Source organism: Nuphar pumila, chromosome 8, assembly GCF_984573655.1.
Source record: "Nuphar pumila chromosome 8, dmNupPumi1.hap1.1, whole genome shotgun sequence".
Classification (NCBI taxonomy): Eukaryota; Viridiplantae; Streptophyta; class Magnoliopsida; order Nymphaeales; family Nymphaeaceae; genus Nuphar; species Nuphar pumila.
Genome location: NC_143256.1, coordinates 104,090,082 through 104,114,504, shown reverse-complemented (window position 1 = coordinate 104,114,504; position 24,423 = coordinate 104,090,082). Strand labels below are relative to the sequence as shown.

Below are 24,423 nucleotides of genomic sequence, written 5' to 3'. Positions count from 1 at the left end.
GTTGTTTCATTAAGATAAAAGTTGGATAGGATTTAGCTAAAATTGGGTTTGTTTATTCGGTTAGTAGGTACTATGGCAAACATATAATTTGCATAATAAACACCATAGTATACTCTAGCTGCCATGATAGCAATTACCTTTGGGTACCTAAAGGTGTAAGCCTATCGAAACTAAAATTACTAACATTGTTAACTGACTAACATGGTTATTGCTTCTTCATATTATCCATAATGTTTATTTACTGGAGATTACATGTTATGATGTTTAGATTTATATGATGAATTATCTGCAGTTATATATAATACATGTTATGATAGTTGTTTGATTAATTATCATGATGCATATTATGTAGATTTGCTTACCTAGCTCGCCTATACTGGTTCGTCCTGCCTATGAAAAAGTATTTTCTAAGGAACTTCTGTTGCAACTGATCCTAATACCCTATTTCTATGGAATCTAAGGACTTTAGCCAATATGTGGCCTTGTCCTTCAATGAGAACGGGAACAGGGTCAATCTCAAAGCATCATCATCGAAATTCTGTATCTTTACTGTATAACAGATTGCGAGGAATTCATCTAAGTGCCTATAGGGATCTTTATGACTCAGGCCATAGAAAGATGAAAGCATCTGAATGATACTGGCCTTAATCTCGTAATGAAGCGCTCCTACATTGGGTCTCCAAATGCAGGATGCCTGAACATAGTCTGTGGGAGTGAAGTACTCCCTCAGAGCGCGAGGAGGAACTGGAGCTGGAGGATCTATATCACCCACAGCTGTCGAACTTCGAGGAGAATGTAAAATTCTCTCTGGGTTGTCAACAAACGGATGCAATGGAGTACCAAAAGCTCTTCGCCCCTGCATACACTGGTGCTAAGACCAGATGTATAGAACGACCTAAATCTATCTAAACTAACTAATCTAAGTACTGTAATTCAAATAACAAAAGCAAAGACTAACTAACAATGCTATGCTAAATATGTCAGAATTAACCACTATGCTATGTAAATAACAAAACAAAACAAACTCTAATCTAAATTACCAAAATAAAGAAATGCAGGAAATCACAAACTATGTTCTCTAAAACCCACCTGTCTAATCGCTCCTTGAAGAATGAAGTTCAGTGAATCCTAGGAAAACAGTAAGTGAATCCTATATTTACTAACTATGTTAATCCTACTAACTAGAAAAATAAGAACAACTAACTAGCTAAACACAGATTAATAAACTGAAATCAAAGAAATAACAGAATATATTCGTCGTTCCCCGACAACGATGCCAAAATTTGGTTGCACTTTTTGCAGTGGTATTTTTAAAACATTATTTTCAATAAAAGCATTTGGAAAATCTTCAACCAAAAGTAATAAAAACCGACTTTCCATGAATGTGGCAAGTACGAGTCGAATCCACAGGGAACGAGAACTATCCAAATTACTCTTTATTAAGAGTTCATTATATCTTCAAAAATGTTGACAATTTTAGTTGATCAACATGGGTATACCTGATGAGGTATAAATCCGAGACATTTCATATTTTATAAATTTTTTTGCTATGATACATACTCAATTGAAAACCTACAAGATCTAAATTAGAAGTGATAACAGTGTTGAGTTTTTCTCTAAAGAAATACAAATTTTCTTAAACAAAAGAGGAATTTATCACCAATATAGTTGTCTCAACTCCTTAATAAAATGGGGTTGTTGAGTGCAAACATCAAGACCTTATTTTTTTTGAGCTCTTCGATTTCAAGCAAATTTATCATTAAAATTTTGGAGATATTATATTTTAACCTTGGTATATCTCATCAATAGGTTACCTACAAAAGCCTTAACGGAGAAGACAACTTATGAAGTTCCTTTTGGTCAAACTCCTCGCTACAATCATTTAAATTTTTTTGGATGTCTATGTTATGCATATAATATCAATTATGGACATAAATTTGATACTCGAGCTAGAAAATGTGCTTATTGGTTATCCCTTCAGAAAAGTTGGTTATCACTTTTAAGATTTCGATATCCATGACACATTTACTAGTTGAGACATTAAATTTCATAAAGACATTTCTTTTTCAAGAAAATAAATGTATGCTAAATAATAATAGAGATAGTGTTCTTTCCCTCTTCATACCTGAGTTTTATCAAGACGATGATGTTCCTAGTGATGTTAAAAAAAATCATTAGAGCAATCTCTTGAAGTACAAGATGATCCCTCCATTGTCACCTCCAATGTTGATCCCAATACCATCACTGAAACTCATTCTGACATTCAATATCCCATCGTCGAGCCTAATCTTTGACAATCTCATAGGCCAAAAACTACACCAGCATATATCAAATATTATAGTTTTTTGCAACCAAATTGATGATGAACATAATGAAGGGTACACAATATCCACTTATCCAATACCTTAGCTATACCAAATTCTCACCATCCCATAAAGCCTTTCTAGTTACCATTATTCATTCTTCTGAACTAAAATCTTTCTCCCAAGCTATGAAACAATAACATTGGCAAGATGCCATGTATAACTCCTCAAAATATATCCAATTTTTCAAGCAATTTTTTTTTAAACAACATAAATAAGCAAAGTAGTTGGAAAAATCTTGGGCAATTATAGATAATTTCACGTTTGACAAAAGTAATGATACAAGTACTATTCAACTGAAATTTAACGAGTTGTTACATCATTTAAATAAAACTAAGTGAAAATGTTTAACAAGCAAAATAAATCCTGGATCGATAAGGAAAGATGTGATCTTCACAACTCCAACCCAAGCCTCTAGCAACAGCTCTCGCTTAATCATTCTGACCTGTAAAATGGTAATATTGGGAGTCAGACTTCACAAGTCTCAATAGGGAATCTCTTTCCAAGGAATGCAGGTAAAGTTTCAACATATATGAGCATACTGGAGTTTAGCAATCCAAGTAACATATTTAATTTCAAACAAGTAATATCTAGCATAATCATAACTGAAACTATATTCAAGCATGTACATACATCTAATTGCAAAAAATAAAGTTGTATAAATAAAATTATGTTTTACTTATTTAACCCCCTATGGGTACGCGCAATTCGAATATGTTGAGACAAATGAGATCAACCAGGGTCTATTATTCTTGGGTAAATTAATACCCCAGTTGACTATCTGAATCGATTTCTGAAAGGACGGTATAATGACTGAGAGATAACCCTTAAAAGGCTGAGATAAACATGATGCATCTGACTTCTACAGAAGTTATAGGACCACCTAGGACAAAATTAGGTAGTCTGGGTACCCTAACTTTCAGGGCAGAGGACCATCAAGCCATTATTGCTCATAGCATAGTTTCAATAATAATAGCCCAACAAAGTTGGTACCATCTACCCTCTTTAAGGTATCCCGACACTAGATGGGTATCCAATTCTCTTTTAACTTGGTTTGTTTAAGTGAACTATACTTGCCTCTTTTGGGCAAACTAGTGTTTCGAGAACCTAAGTACCTTGTTGGGGTATACTGAAATACTTTCTTGTAAGGCAAGAGTGTAAGAAGTCAAACATCCATATTTTATTTGGTACATTCACAACACCCATTTAGTAGGCTTGTGGTGTATTCGAACCAATGAGTGTCAGAGATAAGCCCTGGTATATTTAAACCAGCCAAGCATTAATTTAGGTTTGTGTGCATGCAATTATTCATGTTATTATCTTGGGCATGCATAGAGTATCCCGTTGATCTTTTTTTCAACCACATGTCCAGCCTTAGGCAAACACACAGGTGTACACAGCTCACCATCACAACACATTATTGGCATGACACAAAAAAATTCACAAGTGTTCGTGTGGCACTACAGAGGTTCTGCGGAATATGTTTTGCTCATTGTTGAGCTTTCGCACAATCATGAACCATGCACATTTCTATAACTATACAAATTATCCATACATGCATTTAACAATATGCATTCCATATTCTGGACCATGATCTTGGCATTCATATGCGAAACATACCACACTTTTATGCAAAATATAAATACAATTAACATCCCACGTATTTTGCGAAGTTCAGTAAAGATACCTCAATCTTTTTATGCATAAGCGATAAAAATTGTAACTTATGCAAAATATACTCATGTACACATTTTCCCATAACATGGTCATGAAGCATGAAATAACCAAAGTTACCATATTTTTCCAAGTTAACAACTCGAACATGAATACAATCAAATCTTAAGGATCTAATATGTAATCCTCGCCTACATGAAATGAGCATTTGTATTTGTATATATATATATATATATATATATATATATATATATATATATATATAGTTTCTTCTTATATATATATATTTTTTGGACTGCAGTTGGGCTGCGACAGATCTGTGGCAGACCTATTGTTGGCTTGCTACTATCAACCTATGGTGCACCTTGCTAGTCATCGGGTTCATGGTAGACAAACTAGCACCTATGAAGGTGCAGTAGTTGTTGCCCCCTCATCAACGCAACAGACTGAGTCTATTGTGTTCAGCAGGGTGCAATGCCCTATTGCTCAACCAAAAAGAGGCAGTCGGCTGGTGGTCAACAGACCCTAGTCGATCTACTATTTTCCTTTTATGTCAGGGTTAGGTAGACCCCTACCAGATACACAACCATACCATCGGATTTGAACCTGTGATGTCCCAATAACAAGGTGACTTTCACTAACTACTCCAGTCAAACAAGTGGAGCACTTGTTGGTGATTGGCCACAACTAGCCCTAGCCGACCATACCAAGAAGGGTGTGGGGCGCCCTACTGGGATGGGGCCTATAGCTGCATGCCTACATTGGCCAATAACCTGGCGTACGACAAACCCCCAGCCTGTTGCACCCTACAGGTACATTAAGCTACACTAGCGCGAGCAAGGGTGTGGCACACCTTGCTATGCCAGCTGCGCCTGGACCTGGTCACGCAATGTAACACCAGCGATTTTGATGTAGTTTAACTTTTAAATTCAAGTGAAATTCAGGTTAAATTCAGGCAAAATTCAAGAGTCTAAGTTGAATTAAGACTAGTTACATTCGTTATGAGCCATAGATCTCGTTGGAGATTTGATTCAGCGATTTTGGATTTTGGATTTTGGTTGGTTAAAAAAAATGTAATTTTTAAAATTGATCGGCCTTTATTTTGAGTTTTTCAACTTAAATAAGGTTCTTAATTTATTTATTTTAAATTAACCAAGCGGTGTTTTGGACTCAAACTAAGTTCCAGGTGAGGAACAGAGGGTCACAACCAACCCAGTGGGGTTCTAGTTGCTGCCATGGTGACCCACAAGAGTTCATGGATGACTTAGAGTTTTATGGATTGTGTATGAGTCATGTTTTGATCCAAACCTAAGTTTTAGATCCAATGTTGAATTGGATTTCATGTGTGGATATGGATCTTTAATTTAAGTTTTGGATTTGGGTTCTTATTTAGTTCTTAGATCCAACTCAATTTTGGATACAGATTAAGATTTGTGGACTAGGATCACTTGGATCCGAACCCAAGTGGGGCACCACCTAGGTGGAACCCACTTTTGCTTTTTTAGAGGACATCTAACTAATTAATTTATTTAATTAACCTAATAATAGAGGGTTCTAGAGAGGGCGGAATGCCCCCTCCCCTAGTGGACCCTATGTTAGTTAGGATAGAGTTCTATTTCATAATGACTCTTTAGAGTCCTTAGGGAGTTTATAGTCTTCTAGAAGAAGAGGTTGATTTTTGTTAGGAGTCTCTTAGGAGAGACTTCTAAGTGGGATGTCCCATGTAGTGGGGCCCACCTAGAGGTTGGTTGAGATAGATGTCTATCTCATGCAGGCTTTAGAGAGACCTATAGGAAGGGATGCCCTCCCTATGGTGGCTTTTTAAGACTCTCTCTCCCAATCTCTCTACACTTCTTCTTCTTCTTCTTTCTTGTTCTATCTTTTTCTTGCTTCTTTTTTGGAGATTTTACAGCAGCCATTAGAGCTACACCAAGGTTTAAAGATGAGAGACAAAGGTCACACTTTATTTGAGAACCCGATTAATATAAGTACATCAATCACGTAGATATAGATCTATCCAAATGCATGAGATATGCGTAGGGATGGTTTTCAAATCTAAATCAATAGAGATTAGACCTAGAAACACCTTTCTAGTATTGGTTTTCAATTTAGAAAATACATTTTTCATGGATGAATGTCACCATGGAATAAAAAAGAAAAATGATTCTCAAAATGAGACTATTTTCAGGCTTTCAATATGAAAAACAATTTGAGAGAGCTTATTTTCTAGTTAATCGTTACATCTTATTTGTTCCAGCGTGATTAATTATTAATATTGGATTATATTGATAAAATACAAGTTCAAAAAGTTTTGAAAATTTGATATATGCTTGAATCCATGTTCTTGTATACAAAATCATTTTTGAAGAAGTGTTTGGCAAAAACGTTTTAGGGTTTTGATGTTTTATGATAAAGAAAAGTTAATTTAAGCATGTATGATAGTTTAGTTCATGTTTAGTGTGATTAATCAGCATGATATTGCTTAAATAAACTATGATTTTATGTTGTTTAAAGCTTGTTAAGATTCTTGAATAGATAAAATTTTATTTGAGATATTCCATGCAGGTATTGCGATTCTTGGATGATGAATGTTAATGTTTTACAAAATTTAACATAGATGTGATTAAAGATATGTTGTATAATGCTATAAATATGTTTAGAGCAATAAAAATCATTATTGAATAGATTATAACATGATTTTTATTCTTTCTTAATGGATATTGCATGAGTTTGAAATCTTGGATATTCTGTCTTCATTTTTTGTTCCAACTAGTTTCAGAAACAAATCAATATCTGTGTGAAAATGAAGTCAATAAATAAAAATATTAGAGTATTCTATACATCTGGGGCTTCAATTTAGAATATTTTTTGTTCTATTTAAGTCAATTTTGAGGCCAAAATGTCCCTAGTTACATAACACAAGTTTTCGGTCCTATCAGCAAGACTCTTCCGACTAGAGATTTTTAAAGTTCTAAACCCCTAATTAAAATTGGCCAAGATAAATTATGAAAATTTTGGGTAAAAGTTAACACATATAAGATCCTGTAAAAAGGGTTTTGTCAAAAGATATTTTTGTAAATCTTAGAAAATTCTCCAATCTGGGATGAATTTATACAATTGACATGATTTGTCTTATATTTTTCCTAAACATGGTTTAGTCACAGAAATTTCATGATTTTATTACAACTGTTTTTGCGGTTTTGTTTCTTGGACAGTGTTCCTGAGATGTTAGGGTAGTCCTAGTTAAATCATGAGTGATATTCGATTCTTGTGATGTTGGGTGGGTTTTCCAAAATTGAGTTAAAAGGGATCCAAACTCCACAGTATGACATGTACTGGTGCCTAGTTGTGTTCAACTTTGTGCATCATGTTTATTGATGCTTAAATTGGAATTTGGTCTTATATGCATGTTAAATGAATATATTTCATGTTATTTGGTGTGAGTTTTATGAAAACGATTTTTAAAACAATATTTTTAAGTAAAATCAAGTGAAAGCCAAACACCAAATAATAAAAACTGGCTTGCATGAGTGGTGGAGTTTGGGTCGATCTCAGGGAACGAGAAATACTTTGTATTCAATCACACAATTAAACTATGTTTTATTGTCAAAAGAAAATTCAATTAATTGAGTAATTAAGGAGAGTGAGTGCAGCCCTCTGCGAAGGACTTCAGACAATAATTAATCGGCCTTATTACAAACCTAATTAAATGAATAAATAAAATAAAATAAATCATAATCTAAAAATGAAGGAAAAGTCTTCAGTGCTTGAGTCTTTTGTCCCTTGTTCCTAGTTATGCTTTTTTCTTTCTTTTAAGGGCTCCCTGAGGAGCTTTTTGAGGGCCTGAAGGGCCTTTTGAGGGGACCTTTTAGGGACCTCAGAGAGCTCTTTGGGAGTACTTTTGAGGGCTTGCCGCACGTCTAAATACTTTCCTGCAAGAATCACAAAATGAAACACAAAAACTCACAGAAATTCGATGTTAGTTTCAACTAAAAATCACAAAACAAGTATTAAACAAACATGAAACAAACTAATGACATGTAACTAACTATGAACTAACTAATAACAAACTAACACTAAAAGACAAAATAGCAAAACAAACTAACTAACTAAAAATCAACAACTCAACAAAATTACAAGAATCTAGAATTTAGCTAACTCATTTAACATTAACAACTAGCAACTAAGAATAAGAAAACTACACTAACCAAGTTCAAGAATTAAACTACTTAACAACTAATAAGCAAATAACTAACTAACTAGAAGACAAAAGCTATAAACGACTAACACGAATTAAAAGTTAAACTTACCATGCTAACTAACAAACAAATAACAAAGAGGTTGTACAACATCTAACACATTAACAAATAAGAAAATCAACCATACTAGCTATTCTAACTATTCAATAAATGGATGAACATCAAAAGAAAGGGTCAGCTACTATTCATCAACTAAATCTAATTAATGCCGATGATAATTAAAACTAATCTAACATTTAAGAAAGGCTTAATGGCAAATTTGAATGGTAAACAAAACAAAGAACTATGATCTATTTGTCGCCATAAAAAATATTTCAAAATTTATGCAAGGTGCTAATACGGCTAATATAACAACAACAACAACAACGCCTTCATCCCAAACAATTGGGGTCGGCGATATGAACCAAAAAGAAAATCATTTTGGGTCCTCCACATGAATCCTTCTCCTCCACTCATTTCTATCTAATGTCATGTCCTCGATGAGTTTCAAAGCATTCATATCCTTTCTTATCATCTCCATCCAAGTCTTCTTAGGCCTACCCTGACCTCTTTTAGCTAATATATTTTCCCATTTCTCCATCCTTCTAACCGAAGCATCATTAGGCCTTCGCCGAATATGCACAAACCATCGTAAACGATTCCCACACATCTTATTTTCAATGGATGCAATGCCTACCTTCTTACGTATTTCCTCATTCTGAATCTTAGCTTTTAGTGTCTTTCCACACATCCATCAAAGCATACGCATCTCAGTTACACTCATTTTTTGAAAATGATGTCTCTTGGCAGCCCAACATTCTGTACCATATAGGGAATAAAAGTTGGCATGAAATAAAAAAAATGAAAACTATAAAGAAAAGAGTTATTGTAAGCTAAATCAGTGATGATTGAATTAACACTTAAGTTACAATCTAACTTTGACTTTTAATAAGACCTAAAATAAACTAACTTGCCTATGCATTACCATTGAACTTCTAACCTATGAACAGATTGTCGTTAAACATAGTGAATAGCATGATTGATGACAACTTCAACTACGTGTAATCGGGGTCAGCTGGAAACAACTAATTGCGTTAGAAAATTTTATTTTTCCTGAATGGTTGAATCAACGCAAGTTGCTAAAACTATAATGCTACACAGAATACGACCTCGACTTATGGCGTGATGGGTTTCAATCTTAAGTTCCACGCTGAACACGCAGATCTTTTATGATCATCATATTTTCGATCAGGCCCAAACACGCATAAAGCTGCAGATCAAAGATGAATTATTCATATAGTCTTCGTAAAAAGATTTATAGAAGATCAAACTGCATTGCATAGATCTGAACAGTCCTATGTGACCACTGTTAACCATACAAAATTCATTCTCAGGCCGAAATCACAAGGGATATTGCTGCTTCTAATGAAACCTAAAGATTAAGCTAAAACAAACCATACACAATTATTTATACTGCATCTATTCTACTTACTATGCAGAAAACAAAGACTATCAAATCAGATTATTCTACATGAACTAACGATGCAAGAAAATAAAAAAAATATTAATCTATGATGCATTCAATGATATGATCCTAAACTATGGAGATGGGGGAGAAGGAGTGGTTTTTACCTTGTTGCACCCAAACAGACTTTTGCTCTCTCTCCGGCATAGGAGATGTGAGGAATCGGCAATGACAGAGTTTAGAAGGAGTGAAAATCATAAGAAGCAAGAAAGGAAGAAGGTAGGCAACTAGTCGATCAAAAATGGGGAAAAAGGGAAGAAGGGGACGTAAAGAAGAGAGAGAGAGAGGGGCACATGCTACAGAGAAAAAAATGTCTTCTCATGGCTGGAAAAAGGACTATTTATAATGCTACTCTAAGTCAAAACACAAGTTTTCAAAAAGAGTTTGAAATATTTTCATAATTTCTAAAAGAGTTCTCTAGAAAATGTATTTTTCAAAAGGGGTTTAAAAGAAAAATTCTTAAACTAATTAAAATAAGTTAATTACAGCATAATCTAACTAAATTATAATTACAAAAACTCTAAAATTAATAAAAATATTAAAAATGCAGGGCTAGATCAGAAAATGCGATATTTTCCTGAAAATTTTAATTTAAAATAAAACCTTGATAACAATGGTTTTTAATATGATTTTATCATGAATCATGCATGAATAAGGATGAATGCAATGCAAATATTATGCATGATCATTATTCTTGATTGATAACCATTCATATGACAAGTATGTTAATGCGCATTATGCATCATAAGGCATGATTAGTAAAAAATAATTCGTTACACATTATTTTGCTAGTTGAAGCATGATCATGATTGCATGTATGTGTAGCCTTTATGTATGTATGTGGGCATATGATAGGGTAATAAAAATATGTGATATGAGCATGTATGTGGCTTACAAGTGAGCTCGAGTTCGATGGAACCTATGGGTGCCTCTGGTGCACAAAGGAAATAAAAAATTATCCATGCACATAATCACATATTTGCCTTATGGAGGCCATGCTCAAGGTCACCCAGTGATGGAGTGTGAACTGTGAGTTTTTTTAATGGGTTAGAACAACCTTGTGTTATGCGATCTCCGTTGTGGAGATTGGACCTGTGAGCCCGTGTGTGTAATGTGACCACATGAAATTAATTGATAAACTTAATAATTAAATAACACTCATAACCTATTCAAACCCAACACTACTTTAGAGAGAGTGGTGGTACACATAACCAATTGACCGTGATTGATTTTTGGAGAGCGCAACATCTTCTTTGGCCCCCAGTCTCCGGTCGTAGGAGCCCTGAACTACCTCGTGTCCTAGGTGGTATGTTTAGAATCTCTAAAGAGTAGAAATCGATTTCATGCCAGATCACTAGAAGATTCTCTCGGTCGTAGACTGCTCTAAAGGCTATACTCAAGTTAAAGGAATCATTTCCAATAAAACCTATCCTTCGATCACCAAATTGGTTACCGTTATATGTTTATTAGTAGTGGCAGCCATCCAAAATTGACATGTTTTTCAATTTGATGTTCACAATGCATTTCTTCATGGTGAGCTTAATGAAGAAGTGTACATGCAGTTGCCACTTGGATTTTCTAATAAGAGGGATGGTATGATTTGCTGCCTAAATAAATTGATCTATGGATTGAAGCAATCATCTAGGAATTGGTTTCTCAAGCTTTCTCATGCTCTCAAAGAATTTGGCTTTATCCAATCCAATGTTGATTATACTATTTTTAGCAAAATCATTGGCAAGATTTGTACTTTTGTGCTAGTTTATGTTGATGACATCATCATAGTAGGAAATGATGAAGAGCACATAAAGTCCCTAAAGAGTCTCCTCAATTCTATGTTTTGGATCAAAAACCTTGGTATGCTAAAATATTTTCTCAAGATAGAAGTAGCCCAATCCAAACAGATTATATTCTCGTCTTAGAAGAAATACACATTGGACATTCTCGATGATATTGGATATTTGGGAGCATGACCCACAGATTTTCCTATGTTGAAACATCTTAAACTTGATAATTCTAAAGGTAAACTCCTTCATGATGCCAGTCAATATAGGCGGTTTGTGGGTCGACTAATCTATCTCACCATCACTCACCCAAACATTGTTTATCTGGTTCATGTTCTCAGACAATTTGTTCATCAGCCTCGACAACCTCCCTTAGATACGACTAAGAATTTTGAGGTATCTCAAAGGCACACACAGTCAAGGCATATAATTATCTTCTACCAGTTCACTGCAGCTCACTAGATATTGTGACTTGGATTGGGCCGCATGCCCAATGACTTGGTGATCCATTTCAGGGTACTATACCATACTTGATACTAGCCCAATTTCTTGTAAACAAAGAAACATACCACAATTTTGAGATCTTCAACTGAAGTTGAATACTGCTCGACGGCTACTGCATGCTGTGTATGTCTTACAAGATTTTGGAGTTGACCAGCTACATCCTCTCACATTATTTTGAAATAACCAGGCTGCCATCTACATCTCTACCAATTGTGTTTCATGAGCACACAAAACACAGAAATAAACTGTGATGTTATTCGAGATAAGATCCATAGTGGTTTTCTACAAACAAAGTATGCTCCCTCAAATCTAGGGTGTGCAGATCTATTCACAAAAGCTCTTGGGCATGCTCAATTTCATTTACTTGAAGTCAAGTTGGGAATGATCGATCCCCATTCTCCAACTTGGGGGGAATACTGTGAGATATGAAAATGTGATAACGTGTGTTGTATGGTAACGTGTGGTGATAATTATAATGATAAGTTGTTTCATTAGGATAAGAGCTGGCTAGGATTTAGCTAAAATCAAGGGAGGCAACAGCTGGACTTACCTAAGATCAAGAATATCTTAGGTAGAATGAGTAGCTAGAATCAAGGGATCGTTTTTATCCTTTTATTGTAATTGCCATTGTATATTTCATATAAGTACAAGTTTGTTAATGAAATGATTAACTTTTCCCTCCAACGTTTTCATCTCATTATTTTGAGTCTCACCACACTACGAAACTTATCACTGACTCAGCATAACTAATTCTATTTGAGACCTCCAAAGAAGATAAAGTTTTTCTATTGAGTTTGATAGAAACAAGACTGACAAAAGCGTTATGAAACTTATCACTGAATAACTAAATGGATTTAAGTGTTTCTATCGAGTTTGATAGAAACAAGACTGACAAAAGCGTTATGAAACTTATCACTGAATAACTAAATGGATTTAAGTGTTTCTATCGAGTTTGATAGAAACAAGACTGACAAAAGCGTTTTATTGTGTTACCTGAGATGCAGCCAAACAGCTAAAAGACGCTTGAACTTTATGTTTCCATACTGCAAGTCAGCAAATGAACAAAGATCCACCAGGAGACGGATGCAACAGACAATATGAGATGGCCATAGATACCAAACTGTTATGGTTGTGATACCATAACACAAAACAAGAGGATCAGACTCAACAGATGATCCTATGAAGTTCGATATAGAGATACCTAAGCCCACGAGGAAAGGTCTCACTCTTGCGCTCAACGTGAGACCAATTGTTTTCTTATTTAAAATATTACCATAGCTAGGATTAGAAGAAAATAACAAATCTTGTATTTGGTAACATGATAACCTGAGAATTTTCTTGCTTGAATTAACCAGCTGGTCAATCTTTAGAGGTCACAAGATTATCGCCTTTGCCACCTTGCTTTTTTTATCTGATCTTCAAGAATATCGTTAGAGATCCCATGATTATCGCCTTGCTTCTTTATATGATCTTCAAGATTATCACCTTTCTTATTTGGCTCTTTCATTTGATCCTCTTCATTTTTGGAGTAGGATCCATAGATTCCAAATTCGGGTCCACTACTCATTCCAACTGGTACATTTCTTTTTTTTTTTAATTACAGATCAGATCAGCAACAAATGATCAGCTATCACTTGCTGCTACAAAAACAGATTATCGAAATACAGAAACACCCTTCCCCATCAAATCCGCTGTTGTATAAAGCGGTGATAGCCAGCAGATAACAGTACAGTGAAGAGCTGGTGCAGAAAACCCCAGAACCGCAGGTGCAGAATACAATGACAAGCTGCAGAAAAATAGAGAAATTGCTGCATAAAATAAAAAGTGTTGCAGCCACCATAACCCTTAGCTGCAGAGGATTTGTAGCTTCAATACCGCTGCCCAGCCGTCATACGAATAGCCCCATTCAAGCACGGAATCAGCTGACATTTTGCGGTAAAGATCTAGCCTTGCCAATGCAGCATTCCCCAACCCACTGCACATCCAAACCAGGCCATATGAGCTGCAGACGTTCCAGCATAAACCTACTAATGACGATTAGATTGAGAATAAATCAGCTCTGTCGACACCGGAACTGCAGCCTGAAGTGGGCAAGGAAAACTGTCTTGCAAATTCCCGCGACATGATATCTCCACAGATCTGGACAGCAATCTGAGAACCCATCATTCGATGTTGTGAACAAGTCTCCAGATTCAGTCCGTGGGAATATATGTGTGAGCTTGAAATTGCAGCTTGATGAGGTCAAAGCGGTGGGCATGAGTCCACCATCATGGTGACTCACACATCAGAACGAAGCATGACAGCTTAGAAGATGCCACCAAATTCTAGTTGCGGATCATGCGTGGTAGCCTGAAAAATCATGACCACACACACACTTTCCAATGCGTCCAACGGGTACATTTCATTCTATTATTTTGCCAACTTAGTGATTATGGTCCCAAGCCTGGATGGAGGTTGTCGCCAATGGCAAAAGACCGTTAAACTTTAGCCAGAGGCTGTGAATATGCATCGTAAGAAGCAAGGAAGCCACTTTCAGTAACGTCTCATGATATTCGGACTCATGCAAATGAGAATGAATCTCATTGACATCGGCTAAACAAACATAAGAAATGAGTCCTTTTCTCATTTACGTGCGAATTAGAATCAGAAGGGGCCGCTTGTGATTCTGATTCATATGACTCCAAACGAAATTTCATTTGGAGTCACATGCGGCCCAGCTAACCAAACGTAGATGATGATGACTATCGTTTGGACTTTCAAACTCTATTCTGCTGCCTTGTTTAGTGCTTTATATCAAATGGGGAGTGCAGGTGTTGGAAAGAGGCAGTTTGGTAGGAGCATTTGTGCAAGTCACCATGTGATGCGACATTGCATGATCATCCAAAAAAAGAGTTTGAAAGAGGCAGTTGGTTTTCTAAAAAAGGATGCATACCCTGCTAGTAAGAGACTTAAGTGATACTTGGGTGACCTACGTACTTGGAGAATTTAGGCTCTATTTGAGAGAGAGAGAGAGAGAGAGAGAGAGAGAGAGAGAGAGAGATTCAATGAATCCCTAATCCCCACTGCTGTTTGGGAGCCCTGATTTGGGGACGAAAGTGGATAAGGGGAATGGAGATAGCCTCCTATCTCCCCATTTCGATACATCCTCACGAGGATGTAGTTTACGACTCCACTCCCATCACCGTTCTCATCTCTGAATCTAGCACTGGTTCCCAAAGAGAGCATTAGCGTATCCTTAAACCAGCTCACTGATCTTCCTGTTGATTGGAAAACTGTGCAGATCCGTGGATCAGTCCAAGCACGCTGACCATGGGTGAACACGAGTGCAAAGAAATAGAAAACTGAAAAATAGGGAAAATATAGGAAATTTAATGTTTTCCACGAGATATTTCCATATTAACATGATATTTTGTAAATTAAATGGGTAAAAAGAAATTTTCTCCTTTTTTTTTAGCTAGGGCAAGGGTAAACCCCCCATCATGGACGGCCGATTGACAGGCCTCTAGTTGGTAAAACCGTTTTGGCACATCGTGCAAGTAGACTCAGCTCCAACCTTGTAGTAAGGGACACCTTCCATGGGTTTTGAATTATAAACTTTTGGGGTTTTGGCTCAAAACTGTCTATAGGTTTTCCAGGTGTTCATTTATTTATACAAATTTAGTCCCCCGTTGAAGGGTGTTAGAACTCCACTAGGTTTTAGATAATAGAGTGTTTCCTTAAAGAGAGAGCCCCACAATGAGCTTGGATATTGGGCTTGTCAATTAAACTTTACTGACCATGGCTAACTATTTATGAACTTTGACTAGGTCTTAATTCTCATTGAAACTATTTGGACTTTGACCAAACTTTTCCAACATCCAGAACCATAAATGGTCAAACAGTCCATCAGTCACCCATCTCAATTGACCATTGACCACGACTTAACAATTTTGACCTTGGGAGGGTCGTTTTGGAGTAGAGTTACACTTTTCATGACGGCGCCCCTCCTTGGCTAGCCATTATGGTTGGTCATTTGGGCCCCTTCAATGCCCTTTATGGGTCTTTATTGGTCCAACTCTATCATTCTCACCATCACTCACCTCTCTTATCCTGACCTCTCTCTCTCTCTCTTGATCCCTAGCTTACTGTATCTCTCCTTAAGGGGCTTAAATCTTGGGCTTGTAAATTAAACTTTATCGATCATTTGAATAACCTATTTATGAATTTTGACCCAGTCTTAATTCCCAATTAAACTATTTGAACTTTGACCAAACCTGACCAATGTCCTTTCATGGGACCATAAACAATCCATCAACAGTCCTTCTCAATTGATTGTTGACTATGACCTAAAATCTAGATAATCTTGACCTCATGAAGATCATTTTAGGCCAGGGTTATATACTTTTCATCTTTTGACAGTGCTGCTTCTTGGTTAGCTGTTTAGGCCTACTGAATGCTTTTTATGAGCCTTTATTGATATTTGTTAGGTTGGGGCTCATATAAACCCCCAACCCTCTCCCATTCTCTCTATCTGGTGACCTCTCACAAGCTAGCTTGCTCTCTCCTTGCTTTCTCTTTCTCTCCTTCCTCTCTTGAGGTCCCTAGCTCACTATAGCTTTGTCTCTTAGTGCTTTTACTAGTGAGCTCGGTCCTTGACTTAAAGCTTTGCCCATGTCAAGCTTTGGATCCCTACCCAAACTGAACCCAGGGTCCATATACAAGGTGAGCCTATGGTCTAGCCTAGAGTCAAGTTAAGGTCAACCTTACCTGTTCAAGAGGTACTTACCTCTCCTCTCTTCTCTATAGAGGCAAAAGATTGGTAAAAGTAGGTCTCTGGAAAATTCCAGAAAAGCAGAGGCCAATATCAGGCAATTCAGAAAGGCCCCTTTTTGGAATTAGGGGCGAACGATTAGTTCTTATGCCTCTAAATAAAATTTTCCCAGAAAAAGTATAATATATGAACATTCAAGTAGAAAAGCCAAAGCCTGCAGACTCCAGCAGCATGATGCCATGCATATTAAAAAACTTCTATAATATTTCTCTCATTTATAAGCCAATATCTGGTTCACATACAAGATACTGAGACTGCAGAAAGTATGGAATAACAAAATAGATCATACCACCCTCCACACTAAAAGAAAGAAGGAAGAAAAGGAAAATATAATCATGTCCCAGGACAACCCCATAAACCCACTATAATTATTCATTGCAACAACTCCATCGTATGCAAACCTATATAGAAAAGATCACAGCCCCAAATAAATGAAAATCCACACTCAGATGTAAAGAAGCTAGAGGCCCTGATCAATGAGATAATCGCCGAGCCTTTCGACGATCATGTTGCACTGGCCAGCAGTCAATGGCTCATCATAGATTCCAATGACCAAAGCTAGGTTGGTTTTCTTCACAGTAACTCCACTAGACCCCTGTAAATCAGGAGAGCTATGAGAGATATACCCGAAGGGGCAGCAGAAGCTCTGAATCATAATAAGGAAAGAGAGGATGCTGTTTCTCCATGCCAAATGTTTTGGTCCAAATAAAATAGAATGCACATATAGAATTGGAGTTGAAGTAACAAGATAAAATGTGAAAACGAGCAGAATAATTATCATGTACTGTAGACTAGTACCAACAAAAATCCAAATTCGGCATTATTCATTATTCATTATTCATTATTCATTTTGCAACAGTTCATAAAGTGACAGTAGCAACTTGAAATGGTTCAAATAAGGGGAGTTCCTGTAGCAAAAATAAGTTCACAGAAGTATGTGCTGTGTGAAATGTTCACTTTCAGCCAATGTTTCGCTTTCTCTCTCTTTTTTCTTTGCTGCCATTCACAAGTTGACAAAAAACCATCTCCTCGCCGAGAGAAAAAAAAAGTCCTATAAATTTAGATCAAAATGTTCTGGTAACCACAATCTCCAAGTTTGTATTGTATATAGATAGACGAGGATAAGAGTTTCAAACCATACCTATTTTACATGTCTTAGGTGTTCTCATAGAGAAACATGAAGACAGACAGCATCATCAGTTTGAAGAAGGTTGTTGTAATTGTGTGCAGACATCTGTAAAAATTGTAATTGTTTTTCCAAAGTTGGCTCAACCTTTTTTCTAATTTCCTGATGGCCCCTTGACATATACACTTGGTTGTGTCACGATATCTTGTCAAGACGTTCACAAACGATTTGGATTGCATCACTGCTATGTCATACAGATCCTAAAGAAGACCCTTTGGTGACAGATCCTACTTTTGAAGAGCATGTTTGCTTTTAAAATTTTCCCTTAGCATGGAAAAAAGATTTGCATACAGTGAACAATCATGGGAATCCAAAAATCATAATTGTGACCAAGTTTTCAGCATAATCTGAAAAGGCACTGACATTAAGAAAATTTTCAAAAGTGCATGGGAACCTTGTTATGCTTAATGAAAGACTATAAAATTTGTTATTAAATTTGTATCAAATCTTTAATCGGAAAATGATCATACTGTAACGCAAAAATGATGTGTTTTAAAAAATCCCCACAATTTACCAACTCCACCAAACGAACAATCCTGCAGGTTCTCACTTTTTTGGATGCTTTTATCCCTAGCAGCTGCAAATTTTCAATTTTCGTGGGTCAAATGCTAAAAGTTGATGGACCCACGAAACTCGTCAAAAAAATTGCATGAGGTTGCGAAATTCCATAAAAGATTGTGAAATTTCAAAACACTTGCGAAACTCGTGATGAGTATTGCAAGGCACGTTGCGAAAATCCTTAAAGTGTTGTGAAAGTCCGTACCAGGCGAAATTCCAAAAGAGTATCGCATGAGGTATTATGAAATTACGAAAAACTTGTGAAAGTCTGATATTACGAAATTACGATAAGTATCACACCGGTATTGCGAAATTCATTTTTCTTGTCCTGCAAGTAAAACCAAAATCCCCCACTCTGCTGAGGATATGCAATTATGCCTCACAAAAAGCTCACCAGCTCATAGTATCTCTCCCTATATAGGTTTTAAATCCCTTTCGAAACTTAGGCCAGCAATATGAGCTGTCCAAAGATGCTTTACCCTGCTTTTGCTTTTTCAAAACATAGTGAAGTACACTAGCACGTTACACACAACATAAATAAAGCTGGTAGGCAAGCTGTCACCAGATGAAAGCCTTGCTTTTGCACAGCAGCACTATGTACCGTGTGCATGCACCTATGAATCAGAATCTCTGCATAAGAAAGCAAAAGGATGTTTCATATGGATTCGGTAGAGCATTTTTCTACCTGCCTCATGAAATACTAACAGACCCCAATACTTGCTCAAAGAAAGCCCAGGAATTCTAAACAAAAGCGTAGAAACTGGCATCCTCCCTTATGACAGAGCCATCTATATGTGAATGATAGTCACAGGAAATTCATGAGAAGTTATGAACCTACATTTGGACAAGTACCTCAACAAACTGGCTAGTAGCTCAAACAAACTTGCTACATTTGAAGAATTCGTTTTGTACACTCTCGATGTTCAAGATGGGGTTAGGTAGGCACTCACCATCTACCGGATAGGATAAGATGAACGGATTAACAATCATATGCCATATGAACAACCACCAGCTCAGTAACTAGCCCTTCCAAAACCTAGACTGAGGAACATTTCATCCCTATACTTGCAAAAATGAGGAACCTAACTGCAGTAAGAATAGTCACTAGGCTGCCGATGTGGTGCATTAATAGCTAGATGCCCAAATTCCCCAATAGATTAGGATGACAAACCTCGGGTCACTAAAATTCCAAACATGTAAGCATGGAGTCATGGACACATCATATCCAACCACTAGAACGATGATCTCTAACCATACAAAAGCACTCTTGAAAACAGAAACTGTGTAATAAAACAAGGACACTTTTAGCACAAACCTCAAATGAAGCCCATCTCTAAAGCTATAAAACCATCAAATTCATGAGTTTCCATACTTTCTCCTTTCTCCTAACTGCTTGCTGAACAAGCCTCAAGTTCATCAAAAGTAGAAAGAGTTGACCAATTTCTGTGTGTATCATATCTGCTTGGTGCAGCATGAATGCTTTTACTCTTTGATTTGAAGTGACAGAATTCAGCTAACCTCTAGTATCGAAATTTAACCACTTTTTTCTTCAGTTCAAGGTTACAATAAGAAAGCATCTAATGCTGATTCAATCAAAATGGTCTTTGGAAAAACCAAATAAATTTAGCATCTTTTTCTCCATAAAGACATTCCTTGCTTTTAAAAAAGCAACAACCATGGCATTGGTTCATCAACCAAGCAGAACCTGGGTTGGTCATCTTGGTAATCATACAGACTTGGAAGAGACAAGATCATCGATTCAGTGAGCACTGGTACTTGTGCCATTCAAGGCCACGCAACCTTGATTGTTCTGAGATATGGGAAACTCAGACCGAGACACAAGATTGACAAATCCATTAGGTAGCTTGATCACATGTGACTCAAGATTCAACCTCCTAAATCAGATTGCTCGCTATAAGCTGTGCTCATGTGGAGTCTATGGAGTCAGACTTAGACTCCAGATTGACAGAGCCCATTGAGACGCTTGAATGCATGCAATTAGAGTTCCAACCTTTGCTAAATTCAAGTAATCTGCAATGTACTAATCAATAGCAATTGCCAGGTCAACAAATAGAAATAGAAATAGAAATATGGGATCCAAGTTTTATGCACAAAAGTCTTGTGGATTGTGCAAAGAAATATAATTTTGTGAACCACGCATAACATCCCAACAAAACAATTCTCACATCAAAAATCAAATATACAGGTCAAATATTATACAAAGCATCTATCAAAAGAAAGCTAATCAGGCATAATCGAATAAATAACTAAATAAAATTAAATCCGAATAAGAGGTATCACCTTCTTCCCTCTGATGACAGCCCCGGACTCACCTTGGATCACCATATACTTGGTGGACCCAAGGTACAATCCGGTCGGCGCCAGCGATCCCGGCTCCTCAAAGTCCTTCATGATGCCAGCAATCTCTTCAGGCTTGAACTGCGCATCAAACACCAAAACAACAACTGTCATCAAACATGCGTTCTGTGATCTTATTGGATAAAAAACGATCAGCAGGTCCAAATACCACCAAGATAAAAAATAATAATAATACTAGAAAAACTCGAGAAGAAATACATAAACTCATACAACAGCATACAGAAATTCAAAAACCCATCAAATTTCATATCCCCAAAATCATCTAGAACTTGGACTTTTTCTTTTAACGATCTATATTATCACAATAAAATAACAGAAAACTAATAGAAAAGGAGAAGGTGATCGATTTGCTAAGACCAACTAATATAAACCAGTTTGGTAAACAACAAAACAAATAACGATCGTTCGGAACCAGAAATTCATAGTTAAAATCGATTACCAAGAGACCACTATTCCAGCATCTCCGACTAACTCTTCAAATATTCTCCAAAAACAAAAAGTACCCAACAAATAAAAAGCAAAATCAAAGAAACCAGAGAGAGAGAGAGAGACCTGAGGGAAGGTATCGCTCTGAGCCCAGACACTGCCATCGTGGCCGATAATCGCGGCGGCCGTGAGATGGTTGCCGTCGATGTCGCACATCAGATGGTCGTCGACGTACGCTTGCCACGACATCGTCGCCTCCCTTCCTCTCTGACAAGATAGTCTCTCTCTAGAATCACTCGGTCTGTAATACAAGGGTGGGAAGAAGGGAAGAGGGGCTTGGTATTTAATTGGATTGGATGATTGCCCCTCGAGTGCGGGCCTCCTCGATTGAGCATCTTACATGATTGTATATCTCTCGAGTAGTTTCTCTCTCTACCCATCAAACCCTCACATGATTCCCTCCAACAAGTTGCCACTAACGTCAATCCCATCTGGCTGAACGTTATCAATGTTAACCTTGGTTAATGATCAAAACAGACCCTCCAAGTCCTGGCCTCCAACTACGGGCATCTTGCACTATTAGCTTCTCTCTCTATCTGTCCAAAGACACTAGATTCTCTCTAACTTGTTGCCACTATCCTCGATTCTTTTTCGTAATGTTGTCAGTATCGTTGCTTACACCACAATGATCTGAATTAGGGGTGGCAAAACCTTAATAAACGGGTTAGGCGGGTGGGTCAACCCGCCAACCTGAGAACCCGTTTACCCGACCCAACTCATTTATTAAATGGGTTGGCGGGTCGTGTCGGGTTACCCGTTTATTAAACAGGCCGAGTTCGTGTTTGCTACAGCCGACCCGTTTAATAAACGGGTTGAGGTATGCTGACCCGCCAACCCGTCGGGTTGACCCGCCAACCCGACACGATTGCCACCCCTAATCTGAATCGGGTATTTTTAATAAATATAAAAATGTCAAAAATTATTTTTTAATATTATTTTAATGTTTTAACATGTGTCATGTTCTGATTGGTACGAAATATTTTTTATTATTTTTAACTGATTCAGAACAATTCACTATTCACCTAAATCATTGGCCAAACGATTAGAGGTTGATACCAATACTAACAACATTGATTTTTGGTATCAATTAGTATTATGGGCATAGATGCGAATGAGACCGGTCAATCCCTATCCAATTGGTCCCAAAACCGATTTCATAAGGGCTGATTCAACCTTCAGCTGAATTTTAACATTTTAATATTTTTAAAAATATTTTAATAATTTTTAATTGTTTAATTACCTTTTATATTTAAAAAGTAAAAGTGATCGATTTAGTACGATTTAACTCGAGTCTGAATCAAATGATTCTTTAAATAAAGTCCAAAACCGATATTGATAATATTATCTGAACCCTCCAAATTTTTTATATTTTTATGAAGAATAATAGCGAATTTAATGCTAAAATATTCTTTGATCTTAAGGTGGTTAACTTGGATTTGGAACGAATCTCAAACTGAGAATTTATTTTAAATTAGGTTTTTATTTTTAATCAAAATTAATTTGGATTTAAGTTGGACTTCATTAAAATTTAATTCGAGTTAAAAGTTAGTCAGGACTTGAATTGAGTGTGCATTTGAATTTGAAGTCTCATTGAATTTTTATTTTAAATTTAAATTTAGATTTAATTCATATTTAATAAATGGATCTTAGAATGAATTTTCATCTAAATTATAATTAAATTGAATGTCAATTCAGAATTTGAATTATACTATAATTTGAATCCTTGTGAAATTGAATTTTGAATTTTAAATTGAATATGGATATAGCACCTATGATTTTTAAGAGCATTTTAATGAATAAAATAATATTAATAATGATTTTTTTCGAGAAAGAAATGTAAAAATTCTAAGTTGAAGTTTAAAAGATATTTTATGAAGAATTAAAGTTGATTTTAGTTTGATTTTAGTGAAATTCATATTCAAAGTCGAATTCATGAAAATTAGAATTTTAATAGAATAATTGGAAAATTTTATCAAAATAAAGTAAAAAAGGATTTTCTATGGGTTTAGGTTTAATATGATATGTATGTAATATAATAATATTAAATTAAAATTGGGTTTGTATGAATTTAAAATTCAAAATCTAAAATAATATAAAATATTAAATACGAATTTTATAGAATGAAAAACTTGAATTAATGAAGTTTAATAGAATGGTAGAAGTTAATAAGGTGGGGTATCCCCCTATGTGGGCCCCTCCTATGTGGCACCTCATGTTGAAAATAAATTTAAAAGTTGTAAGTTAAAAACTGTAAAACCCAAGATTTTTTTTTTTGCAATTAAAATAAATAAATGATGAACTTTATCTACATTTATGACATGAGTGCAATTTATTATTTTTCTTAAAATTTTTGAATTTCTTGATTTGATTGATTTTGAATTATTATGAAATTAAGTCTCAAGTTACGAAGAACAATACAAGAATAGTTACAAAATTTAAAATATGTGGACTAAACAAGAAAGTAAATGATGTGTATAAGTTTAGATTATGGATATTGGACTTGGATGAAAATCTTAGCATTCACGTTTAATATAGATTTGAACCTTATATTAGGTAGTAGATTTAACTCATGATATTTGGATCTAACCTAATTAGGTTGGATATAATTCATGACATTTGTATCTAATTATGAATGAATTAGATTGGATATAACTTAGGATTTTTTTTTATATATTCTCATTGGATTGAACCCATAAGGTGAGACGCTTTGAAAATTGTCATTATTGTTTTGACAAAAAATTTGGTTGATCAACAACTCACCTATTAAATTAGAGTTGACCTTGACGTTCTTCATTTAGAGGGCATAGAAATCGACTATCTATATGCCCAAATTGGTGTTGACTTTAGTGTTTTATCATCGACCAAAGTTAATGCCCAATTATAAGTCAAAAATCAATATTTTTCAGCATCAACTAAATT

General features: G+C 35.9%; 1 protein-coding gene across 2 annotated transcripts; it reads right to left on the bottom strand.

Annotated features, from left to right (window-relative positions):
* Nucleotides 1–2,655: 2,655 nt before the first annotated feature.
* Nucleotides 2,656–21,823, bottom strand: LOC149830103 (profilin). 2 transcript variants are annotated; one of them, XM_090016311.1, is made up of 3 exons: nucleotides 21,571–21,812; nucleotides 20,941–21,078; nucleotides 2,656–2,808 (listed from the first exon to the last, which is right to left on the bottom strand). In XM_090016311.1, the coding sequence occupies exons 1-3, from the start codon at nucleotides 21,691–21,693 to the stop codon at nucleotides 2,683–2,685; spliced, it is 387 nt and encodes a 128-aa protein (XP_089872437.1). In that variant the 5' UTR covers nucleotides 21,694–21,812; the 3' UTR covers nucleotides 2,656–2,682. The 2 variants fall into 2 exon arrangements, with proteins under 2 accessions (XP_089872437.1, XP_089872436.1); XM_090016310.1 differs by lacking the exon at nucleotides 2,656–2,808 and adding an exon at nucleotides 17,080–17,490 and having other exon boundaries at nucleotides 21,571–21,823.
* Between the last annotated feature and the right edge of the window lie 2,600 nt (nucleotides 21,824–24,423).

Bases quoted from the DNA above. Each gene is read 5' to 3' on its own strand.
- LOC149830103 (XM_090016310.1), bottom strand. From the start codon at position 21,693: ATGTCGTGGCAAGCGTACGTCGACGACCATCTGATGTGCGACATCGAC. The intron at 21,079-21,570 runs GTCTCTCTCTCT...TTTGATGCGCAG, and splicing joins AGAGCGATACCTTCCCTCAG to TTCAAGCCTGAAGAGATTGC. The intron at 17,491-20,940 runs GTGATACCTCTT...CCTGATTTACAG, and splicing joins CTGTCATCAGAGGGAAGAAG to GGGTCTAGTGGAGTTACTGT.